Here is an 11,703-nt window from a genome sequence, read left to right as displayed (position 1 = left end):
AGTTTCCTGGGGGGCGGGTTATGCGGTGGCACCAGCTTCCTGATCCTTGTTGCTGCCTTGCAGGAGGCGGGACGGGAACTGCCCCGGGTCGGTTCTGGCCGAGGTAAGAAGCGGACCTAAGAGCCGCTGTTTCCCCTGAGCTATTTTGCTGTTGCACGGGGCTCCAAAAAAAGGAGGACGGCTTGAGACATGCTGCCTTTACTTCCACCTCTTTGAGAGACTGCCTTCAACTAGAGCAGTGGTCCTCAACCCTGTCCTGGGGACCCCCCAGCCAGTCGGGTTGTCAAGATATCCCTAATGAATATGCATGAGAGAGATTTGCATATAATGGAAATGACAGCTATGCAAATCTCTCTCATGCATATTCATTAGGGATATCTTGAAAACCCGACTGGCTGGGGGTCTCCAGGTACAGGGTTGACAACCACTGAACTAGAGAATGACATGGGGACACATTTTTCCTTGTCCCCGCCGGGAACTCAATTTTCCCATCCTGTCCCCACGAATTTTGTCGCTGTCCCTGCCCCATTCCTGCAAGCTCGGTCCTCATCTGCATAAGCCACAAACACTTTAAAATCATAAGTGTTTGAGGCTTGTGTAATTAAAGCAGAGCTTAAGGCAATGGGGCAATTTGTCCCTCTGTTATTCACTACCTTCAACTTCTAACTCCTCTCACCTTGTTTTCCCGCATCTTTAACCCTAGATGGCTGTTTATATGTCCCAAGTTAGATTGTAAGCTCTTCCGAGCAGGGACTGTCTATTAAATGTTAAAATGTACAGTTCTGCCTGCGCCTTTCAGCATTGTATAAGTGATAAATAGTGCCTAGATGTCTTTGTCTCTCCGCTTTGACACCTCTGCTTTAAATCCTAGTTGTGCTACTATGGAAGAGTCCGTGTCCAAAGCAGCCCGGTTGTGTTTCTTATTATTAAAATGTAAAGTACAGCCGCATTCTTAAGTAGTTCTCAACATGTTTTTTTGGTCTCTGGCTATAGACAGTATCTCAGCCCCAGAATCTGAGATATCCTTTCCTACATCTTGTGCATGCAAACCTTTTATAACAGGGATCGCAAAGTCCCTCCTCGAGGGCCGTAATCCAGTCGGGTTTTCAGGATTTCCCCAATGACTATGCATGAAATCTATGTGCACGCACTGCTTTCGATGCATATTCATTGGGGAAATCCTGAAAACCCGACTAGATTGCGGCCCTCAAGGAGGGACTTTGAGATCCCTGTTCTATAACATAAATGCCACAGAAACTAACTCTTTCCATACATTTTGTTAGTAAGAAAATTTGACATTTGTGTAACTTGCTTGGAGTATGCAGAACCTTTGCATCTTTGGGGACTAGGTTTCAAACCATGACTTCCTCTCAGAGACAAAGGGCTCCTTTTACTAAGGTGCGCTAGCGTTTTTAGCGCATGCAGGAAATTACCGCGCGCTACGCTTCTAGAACTAACGCCAGCTCAGTGCTGCACCTTAGTAAAAGGAGCCCAAAGGTTGAAATCTGTAAACGAGACATATTTTTCTTATACCTGGGGTTCAGATGTTCAAATGGTATTGGGCTTTTGAATGTGCTCTTTGTACCGCTGGTTTATTTAATAAAAGTGTTGCACACAAAAAAAAGCCAAGATTGAATTGGCCAGGTAATTGTATGGAATTTTTTGTTTCAAATTTAAAATTATTAAAAAAAAAAAAAAAAAAAATCCCTTAACCAAATTTTGTCTTGGTCCTTATACTGTATATTTTCTCTGATGCGGACAGTTTTGTTAAGATACACAAGTATTTTGTATGTGTGGCCAAAGTGATTCTGCTAGTGCAGGGATAGGGGACTCCGGTCCTCGAGAGCCGTGTTCCAGCCGGGTTTTCAGGATTTCCCCAATGAATATGTACGAGATCTATTTACATGCACTGCTTTCAATGCATTTTCATTGGGGAAATCCTGAAAACCCGATTGGAATACGGCTCTCGAGGACCAGAGTTCCCTACCCCTGGGCTAGTGTGTCATTTTGTTTGTTTGGGGTTTGGTAGGTGTGCATCTCTTTTTATTTTTTTTGCACGTGTGACTGATCTGAGCGACAAGTTTAGGAATCTGTGTTGGCCCTGTTTGTTGTGTATTTTTTGTTCTCAATTCTGATGTCGTATTAATGGCTGCCCTTCATAGGTTGGGCCGATACGCTCTGAGTTTTGGCAGTGCTGTTAATGTATTTTGTGTTAAGGAACTTCGGGGTCCGTTTTAGCGTGCGCTAAACGCTAACCCATCCATAGACTTCCTGTATTTTAAAATACCTTATGTTCTTTTATAATGTTTATGATGGAAAGATGCCCAGGGGAGACCTGCTGCATCCTGGTGTCCCAGATTTGCAAACCAAATCTGGAAATGGACTGTCACCCCAGACTAGTGGCTCCTGGAGCTACTTTGCGAAGGCTCATTTAACGTGCCAAGTATATTTTTCTATAGAGATGATAAATAATGCGATAGCCATTAATATCAGAGTTACTTAAGTTAAGTTACTCAAGTTCCCGAGTGCTCAACTTACTCCTCCTCGGAAGCGTAGTCTTATCCCTTTTCTCAGTTCAAATCAAATCTGTCATGAGCTGATGGTAGCCCTGTAGCTCATATTGAGGCTATGTACAGCGGTTTGAGGCTGCTTTCACCTTGGACACACTTCTATAAAACTAGTTAAGTCATCTTTGTTCCTTATCACAGTAACGCCTGTAATTTGCCTCTGTTTTCTTTTTTTTACATCTTCCATTTTCTGGGAAATGACTTTTTTTTTTTTTTTTTTAAAGGCTGGCTGGCGGGCAAATTTCAGATTCTATTTCATACCATGTTTTGTGTCATCAGCTGAAAAAGAATTTCAAAGCACCACTAACACGGAAATCTATATTTGCATAATTGAAGGTCACTGATATGACAAGTCTTCTGCATACAAGAGTCATTTGCTGGCTGTCTACCAGTTCCTTTCATTCTCCTGCCTTCCACCTCTCTGGAGTTCTGCTTGTTTTCAGCGTTGCCTTTGATGTCTGCGTATTTCTGCGATAGCTAATAAAAAACTTTGAAAAATGAGCTACCGCTTCGTAGATGGCATGGCATAACACAAAACAGTTTTCCAACAGAAGTACAGGAGCGAAAATAACAGAATTCAGGGAAACTTAGGGCAAATAGAGAGACCATTGGTGGTGGGAATGTAAGAGGGAAATTGGAGGTTGGCTAAAACTCAGCAGTAATACAACAGGGGAGGACATTTTGATCTTTAATGGCCATCTGTTTCCATGTTTAATGTAGTTGAGCACTGGTGGTTTTGATTTTTCTTGTTCTTTCTCTTCTCTCCTGATTCTGGAGATCCTTGTCCTTTTGTTACTTAAGTGCAGAATTCCTTGATAAGTCAGCTCTCTGGTGCACGCATCAGGAGCACGCTGTTCCAGGCCTGCCACAGTGTTACCGGTAAACTGCTTGCACTGCTTTGCAAATTTTGCTTGTCAGCTGTAAAACTTGAAGCATTATAACTGGCATGAAGCTGCTCTCTGTAATGTAGACTGCATCAGGCTGTTGTATTTATCGGTACGCTTTTTGCATTCTTCAGCCCGAGAGCTGCGCATGGAGCTGGAGGCACTGTGAATCGTTGGACATTAAAAGGTGGATTCCCCATCTCTGTCCGTGTGGTGGGAGAAACTCGGATGGAAAAGTTGACGGACCTCTGCCATTTATGATTTAACAGGGATGCGGAGGAATGGGTTAAAGTAGGGAGGTTGGGGGAAGTCTTATATAAGAAAGTTATTTGGGTTGAGGATTATTAAATATTATAGTGTTTGGTTTTGGTGTGCAATTGTAACATCTCAAATTTGATAAAGTGTAAAAGTGCAAAACTGTAGCTTATTTATTTCCGGTTGGTAAGTGGGTTCATTCCGCCGACTTGTCACATGTTTCGCTTTTGCTGTCTCAGTGTTAAGACGTCCCTTTTTTCACGATGCCACAGCTAATCTCTTGCTCTGTTGAAAATGGGGGCGTCTTACCTTGAGACAGCAAAAGCGAAACATGTGACAAGTCGGCGGAATGAACCCACTTACCGACTGGAAATAAATGAGCCGCGGTTTTGCACTTTATAGTTGAGATGTTACAAATGATTGAAATACTATATTTATAAAGAAAAGAAAAAATACAATTTTTTAAAAGGATCAGTGATGATTTGATGCAAGACCTCTCTAGCAGCAATGAAACTATGATCGCTAAAGAGACATCTCGGAGATCTAAGAATTTATATAAAGCAAATATTGAGTAGAGTGTATGGTTGAGTGCAGCGACTCTCAAACTGTGTGCCAAGGCACAGTGGTGTTCTCTGAAGAGATTCCAGAATTTGACTTTATTTAAAAAATTCACTTCATACGTATATACTAGATTAGACGACATCTACATAGCAGAAACAAGAGTCTTGTCAATGTTATGAGCATCTGTCTGCATAAGAATACAACCACCCAGACAAGCATCATTCTTTGACGTGATTGGTCCTTAAAAACTAACAGCAAGTAATTTTAGTTTTCTTTTCTATGCAGTAGTTGAGCAACGAAAGCAATCAAGGCTTTGTTACCGTTTGGATCTTCTTATCTTTGCGAACTTGGATTTTCAGCTCCGACAAATTAAATTAAAAAAAAAAAAAAAGAGAATGACTGCAGATGGTGGATGATGAAATACGTGTTTGCTTGTTGACTGTCGAGCTGCGTTTTGAGTTACTGTGCACTCAACAACAAGCACATCCATCGCATTGATTACCAATTCTATTCTATCTGTTTTAGTTTCACCATTGTTAGTTACCCATGCATAGCTTAGGCTCTCTTTAACAAAGCCACGCTAGCGTTTTTCAGTGCAGCGGTAAGAACTCTAATTCTCATAGGATTTCTATGAGCGTCGGAGTTCTTACCACCGCGACCGCTGCTAAAAATGCTTCTGTAGCTTTGTAAAGGATGGGGTTAAAGAACTTTAAATAAATAACTCTCAAATTTATCCCCCACTTTTGCAAAACCGTAGCACGGTTTTTAGCATTGGCCGGGGGATAACAGCTCAGGTGCTCATAAGAATTCTATGAGTGTCAGAGCTGTCACGGCTTCGGCCGGCAATAAAAACCTTGCTACGGTTTTGTAAAAGGAGGGGTTAATTTTTTTTTTTTGGTCTCACAATTTTATCATTCAATTATAATGTGCCGCGAGAAACATTTGCTCTGTTTTTAGTGTGCCAGAGCTAAAAAAGTTTGAGAGAGACTGGTTGAGTGTATTAGAAGGAGTTGACTTAGGCATTGCGAGTTGGCCACCAATTTCATCTTTTTTTTTAGGTTATTGTGTATCGGTGGATAATGTTGGTACTTAATAGTCTCGGCCCAGTGACCTTTTGATGTAGATACCAAACCTTGAATGCTAAATTTTCAGCCAGTTTATGCTTTGCCTTGTTTGGTGCAATAAAATTGTTTAAAACTGAACCTTGTAATTAGAGATATATATTTTTTTTCATTTCCAGGTTATAGGCAGGATGTCTGAATCTTTGACACCTTTGCCAACCTTTACCTTGTATGACAATGTCACAAGTTCTGTGATAATCTGGACAAATGTCACATCTGTGCTGCCAACAACATCATCTACAATCAGTGATGTCAATATTACAGTTCCACACAAGTGTCTGATAGTATTGTACGAAGATATCGGAACATCCAGGTGAGAAATACAGCAGTTTGGAGGCTGTGTAAAGGAAGTCCATTGAAACATGGCTACTGGTGTAGCTCTAGATGAAAGCAGTACATTTAAATAGATTGTAATCTCATGCATATTCATTGTGAAAACCCAATGGAGTTGTGGCCCTCAAGGATGGTTGCTGCCTACCTTTGCACTAGAAGCAACAAGGGAAAGGGGTGATCTGTCAGGCTTTGGTAAAGTACAAAAGGTAATTGTTTACATAGAATGAAAACATTAAAGACAAGAGGTCATCCCATGAATGTAGGGATGGAAGTGGAAAAAGAGGGCTGAAGGAGCCGTATTGGTGACAGAATTCAAGCATGCTCGGGGTAGTGGTGGAGGCGGCAAGAAGACCACAGCCTGAGAGTTGGGTGGAACAAGGACTTCGTTCCTGCCGACATGTTCTGATTCTGTACAGTACAGAAGCAGGCAAGGGGAAGATGAGTTGGAACCTTCTCCCTGTGTACTTGGGAGGGCATTTTATTTTTATGGAAATTCCCCTTTAACACAATAGAAATTTCTGTAGCACCAGTTTCAGCTCTAAAGCTGATGCGGAAATGCAATACTTGGGTATAATCAACCACCCCACTGTACTTAGGAAACAAAAATAAAAGAAACATAGATGTTGGTTACAAAAGTCGTCTCAAAAATATATTTTGTTTAAAGGAGATGCTAACAAGAATTACTCTAACAGATACACTAAATAAAAAGAAAGAAAAAATTCTGGTCAGTCGGTATAAATAGAACTCTTAATAGAGGCTTGTTTCTGGAAGCAGAAGGTGGACAGGATCTTGTAATAACCATCTACTTGGAGGGTTCCACCTGTCCCTGCACTGGAGACCACACACTTGCCTCAGGGCAGGTATTCCCGAATGGTTTCCAGAGCAGAATTTCCTGCCAGTCTGTGGAGAATTAGTGTCCCCTGCAAGCGCATGTCCGTTTTCCTTCTGGCTTGGCGGCTGCTTCATTCATTCATTCAATTTTCTATACCGTTCTCCCAGGAGAACTCGGAACGGTTTACATGAATTTATTCAGGTCCTCAAGCATTTTTCCCTGTCTGTCCCGGTGGGCTCACAATCTATCTAGTGCACCTGGAGCAATGGGGGGATTAAGTGATTTGCCCAGGGTCACAAGGTGTAGCATGGGTTTGAACTCGCAGCCCCAGGGTGCGGAGGCTGTAGCTTTAACCACTGCGCCACACTCTCCCCGGGACAGTGCACAGTGGCTCTTGCACGCTGTACGTGGCTGACCTGAGCTAGCTGGCCTTTTTCTGCCATTATCTGTTATATTACTGTGTTTTGCAGTGAAGGGAATAGTAGGCTAGGTTCAGTGCAGCATGCAACAGTTTACATTTCTGTTTTTAATTTTTATCCCACAGAGTAAGATACTGGGATCTCGTACTTCTGATTCCTAATGTACTTTTCTTTGCATTCCTGCTTTGGAAATTGCCCTCAGCAAGAGGAAAGATTCAGGTCAGCTCCAGCCCAATCTTCATGACTTTCTATGTATTGGTAAGTTACAGGCCAGGATCAGAAGAACCACACTGAAGGTTATTTTATGTATGTCCGGTGTGAGTGTGGCAAATGTACATTTTTGCCCGTTCAAGAATGTGAGCTGGGCTGACTTAGTATCTCAGAGGCAATACCATGCAAAGGGTGCATGTTCAATTGCCATGCCAGTATATGTTTCCTGAGCCAGCTGGAGGTGAGGGAGGTGGTCCTATTTACCTTATGACAGTTATAAGTGGTGGCCAGATTTAGGGTTCATGATTACAGGGTTCCAGAGGAGATCTGGTGCATGATCTCCAGCTGATCACTTCAGCTTTTGCAAATATTGGCACACGTGAGCACATCAGGGCAGAGAGCCAGTGGGAAGAGGAAATGCATCTGAAAACTAGCATCGTCTTTTGATCCACACTGTACCTGACCATCTGCGTTCTTATTGTGGGACTAATGAAAATAGCACAATTTCGAGTGCTGCATAGCTCATGTATTTGAGAGGCATGCAGTACAGGAAGAACAGCTCTGCGGGAGAGAAGGGAACCAGTTGGGAAATGTGGGGAGAGAGTGGCAGAGTGAATTCTGAGATTGTTGGCAGAATTTTGGGGAACAGTTGACCTGGGAAGGAGGGGGGAGAACACTGGAGCATTGCTTGGTTTTAAAAAAACCCATATTATATAGTAACCTTTTAGACTTTGGTCTGATTGCTTTTAGCTACAATGGTAGCAAGCATGATCTCTCTTGTTTGAGAACTAGAGAAGCCAGGGTTCAAGCCTTAGGTACAAACTTAGATTGTAAGCCCGATGCAGGCAGAGATATAATTGCCTTATTTTACTCCACACTGTACTTTCAGTGATACAGAGAAATGTAAAGGTGATATTAAGAACATGAGAGAGGTTGTAGAAACTAGAATATTAGGGAAATTTTTGGAAACATCATATACAGGACGGCTGTCTAGGATTTTGACTGAAATTATGTAAAATGCTGCCATTTCCTCATAGAATTGCACTTAGGTGCCAGAAAATGAACTGGTGGAGAGGAACTTTTCTCTCTCCCAGGACTTAATATTGTATAAAAGGTTAAGCACACATGTAGTGATCTTAGGTGCCTTTTCCAGGTGTTCGTGGTGGCTTTGGTGGGAATTGCACGAGCCATCGTCTCGATGACGGTCAGTGCCTCCAGTGTTGCTATAATCACTGATAAGGTGAGTGTGAAACAGCATTCAGGCATGTAAGGACAGGCGGAGGAAGTTTGGCACTTCCTTCTTTATCGGCCATGACTTCCTCTTCCATTCTTTGGTATTGGTTACTTCCTGTTTTTTCCAGTTTTATTCTTCTTGCCTCTGGGGTACAGATGTTAATATGTGCCAAGTGCTGTAGGATCCTACTTGAAGAAAAACTTCCAGTTATTGTACAAACTAATGTTATTTGGAATCCTGACATGTACTTCTTAAATCTTCTTTTTTTGCCTCCCTCCCTCTCCTTTTTTAATATACTTATTTGAATGGAATGCAACTTCAAAAGAGTTAAGTGATCAATGAGTTTGGAGACGGAAGGGATGGTCCCTGCAACCACTGTCTTCGCCCCGTCCCCGTAGCATCTATACAAGTCTCAGTACTGCAATATTTAGCTTATTCCTTCCTTATAAATCAAAGTTCTGGCTGCTGAAAGATGTTCAGCTGGCAGGGTTTTGTTTATACATTTTTATAAACACAACTAATATACTATTTTATCCTAAAGCAAAAAATAAATAAATAGAATTTTTTTTTCTACCTTTGTCTGGTTTCTGCTTTCCTCATCTTCTCATTCAATTCCTTTCATCCACTGTCTGTCTTCTCTCTTCGTCTTCCATTTGCTCCAGTCTGTTACTGTGCCTCTCCCTTCACCCCCCCCAATTGATCTGGTACCCATCTTCCCTCCGCTCCCCCAATAGTCTGACATCTGTCTTCTTCCCTTCCAGCGTCTTCTCCCCAATCTCTGTTCCCCCTTTCCTTTCAGCATCTTCTCCCCACTATCTGTTTCCCATTTCCTTTCAGCGTCTGTTCCTTTCCTCCACCACCCTGCCCTCTCGCCACCTCACCGCCCTTCGGCACCCCTCGCATGGCCACTTTCCTACCTATCCGAATCTATCTCTTTCCCTCCCCCTTACCTTCGCGGCACCTTTTTAGATTGTGTAACTTCTTCAAAGCCGTCAGAGCCTGCGAGCAGTAGCATGCGTCTGTGGGCGGAAGCTTCTCCTCTGATGCAACCAGAAGTTGCGTTAGAGGAGAAGCTTCCACCCACAGACGCATGTGATGGAACGCAGGCTCCGATGGCTTTGAAGAAGTTACTCAATCTGAAAACATGCCGCAAAGATAAGGGGGAGGGAGGGAGATAGATAGATTTGGGTAGGTAGGGAGGGGGCTGCTGTGATCAGTGACCGTGCGTGTTCCCTCCCTTAACTGTAGGGAACGCTCCACAGAGCGGTGGATGGCCTTGTCCCTGTATCCGCAGTGAGCACTTTTTCAGCAGGTTACCTGCAGCTACCCGTTCGTAGTCGCGGGTAACAGCCACCATGCCATTCTCTAGTACAAACTGAAGGGGCAGCAGAGCCCTCTGGAGAAGGAGGAGGAGTTGAAAACCTGGAATAGATTCCTTCTGCATAGCTCATGAGCATGGGGAGAATGCCCTATTGTCTAGAATGACACACCTATCTACTAGAAAAAATGATTAGCAAGGTAAAAAGCTAATCTGTAGGAAAGGAAAAATGTGTGATAAGAATCAGTTTGAATTTTCAAGCCATGATCTCCAAACAGTATAGGAATAAATTTGCAGTAAGATTTGCAGGGCTCAAGTTGTATGTCATAACCATTCTCATTGAGACCATTTGGTTTTTTTTTAATTTTTAATTTATTAATTTTCCATTCTTACAACAATTAAATCACATATAATATAATTAATTATTACATAGCATTTGTAACTTTCATCAATATATCAAATCATAAATGATAAATCCCTCCCCATTTCCTCAATTCATATTTCTAAAAATTATACATATCCCACCCCATTCCTATATAACTACTATCAATGTGCTAAGAAGGAGACCATTTGTGATCAGCTTTATAACTGTAGGTTTCTCATTTCAGATTCTGTGGGAAATAACGAGGTTCTTCCTTCTGGCCATTGAGCTCAGTGTGATAATATTGGGCCTCGCCTTTGGTATGTTTTATTGTAAGAATGTGCTCGCCTATGAGGATGCTTGGCAAGGATAATCTCTTCTTGGTTAGTTTACAAAAGACTACAACCCAAGTAGTGTGTTGCTGCTTAAAATTAATCAAGATATAAATTCAAATAACCTATAATGACATAAAACAATTTTTATAGACTGAAAAAACATGTACTTATTTTCTTTTTCTTCAAAAAAAGGGAGAAAAAAAGACCTCAGCTGGGTCAGTGTGCGGTGATGGCCAATGCACTGCTGATTACCCACAATATTCAATCACTGGTCAAAAAAACCTCCCTTGTATCTTATTTGAAAAGAGTTTTCAATCAATAATCTCTTCCTATGCAATTCAAAACCTCTTCTTACTCAAAAAGCCACTTATCTTTGACATTATCTTTTATCTCCAGGAACAATCCCATGTGACTATCTCAACGGGGCTCTCCATTTCGCTAAGTGCTTCGTCGGGGGAAGGGTGTCCACAATAACTGTAATTTTGCATGCTCTTCTTGGAGATGCCATTGTTCCTATGGTAATGAAGGGATGATTGATTGAAAACTGTTTTCAAATAAGATACAAGGGAGGTTTTTTGACCAGTGATTGAATATTGTGGGTAATCAGCAGTGCGTTGGCCATTACCGCTCACTGACCCAGCTGAGGTCTTTCTCCCTTCTTTTGAAGAAAAAGAAAGTAAGTATATGTTTTGAATATTGTAGATTTTGATTCATTTTAAGCAGCAACACACTACTTGGGTTGTAGTTGGTTTTCAAGAGGCTTAGGTAGTGTGTTGGAGTTTATAAAAGAGCAAATGGATTGACTTCTTCCCCATGGGAAAGAGATCGTCCAGCAAGAAGTTGGTGGTGATAGTGCCTCTGTATAAGTCTCTGTTTACAATTCTGGTGACTGTACCTTCAAAAAGATATAGATAGGAAGAAGTCAGTCCAGAGGACATCTTTTAAAAGGATCAGGGTAAAAGGGTATCGGGGCAGATTTAAAGATCTTAATATGCATATTTCGGCAGAAAGGTGGGAGATGGGAAGTACGATGGAGACATTTAAATTATTCCACAGTATGAAAGCACAGGAGGCAAGTCTCTTTCAATTGAAAGGAACAAGGGGGCATAATATTAAGATAAGAGATAACTTCTGTGTTTATCCCCTGAGGAAGTATTTCTTTACAGAAAGAGCGGTGGCTATGTGGAAAACAGCCTGACGGAGGAGGTGGTAGGGGTGGGGGTGAGGACTGTTATCTGAACGCAAAATAGTATGGGCTGTATGTTCAAATGTT

General features: G+C 42.0%; 1 protein-coding gene across 3 annotated transcripts in view; it reads left to right on the top strand.

The window, feature by feature from the left end:
- The window catches only part of TPRA1 (transmembrane protein adipocyte associated 1), a 66,642-nt gene that overhangs the window by 45,143 nt on the left and 9,796 nt on the right, over nucleotides 1-11,703 (top strand). For 2 of the 3 annotated variants that reach the window (XM_033925897.1, XM_033925895.1), the window contains 4 exons: nucleotides 5,508-5,701; nucleotides 7,098-7,230; nucleotides 8,336-8,422; nucleotides 10,343-10,415. In XM_033925897.1, the coding sequence (XP_033781788.1) occupies nucleotides 5,520-5,701; nucleotides 7,098-7,230; nucleotides 8,336-8,422; nucleotides 10,343-10,415 (475 nt within the window). In that variant the 5' untranslated portion in view covers nucleotides 5,508-5,519. Of the gene's footprint in view, nucleotides 1-7; nucleotides 104-5,507; nucleotides 5,702-7,097; nucleotides 7,231-8,335; nucleotides 8,423-10,342; nucleotides 10,416-11,703 lie in introns of those variants that run through there. The other variant, XM_033925896.1, reaches the window with a different exon arrangement.

The sequence above is a fragment of the Geotrypetes seraphini genome, chromosome 17, assembly GCF_902459505.1.
Source record: "Geotrypetes seraphini chromosome 17, aGeoSer1.1, whole genome shotgun sequence".
Classification (NCBI taxonomy): domain Eukaryota; kingdom Metazoa; phylum Chordata; class Amphibia; order Gymnophiona; family Dermophiidae; genus Geotrypetes; species Geotrypetes seraphini.
This window is presented reverse-complemented; position numbering and strand designations above follow the sequence as displayed.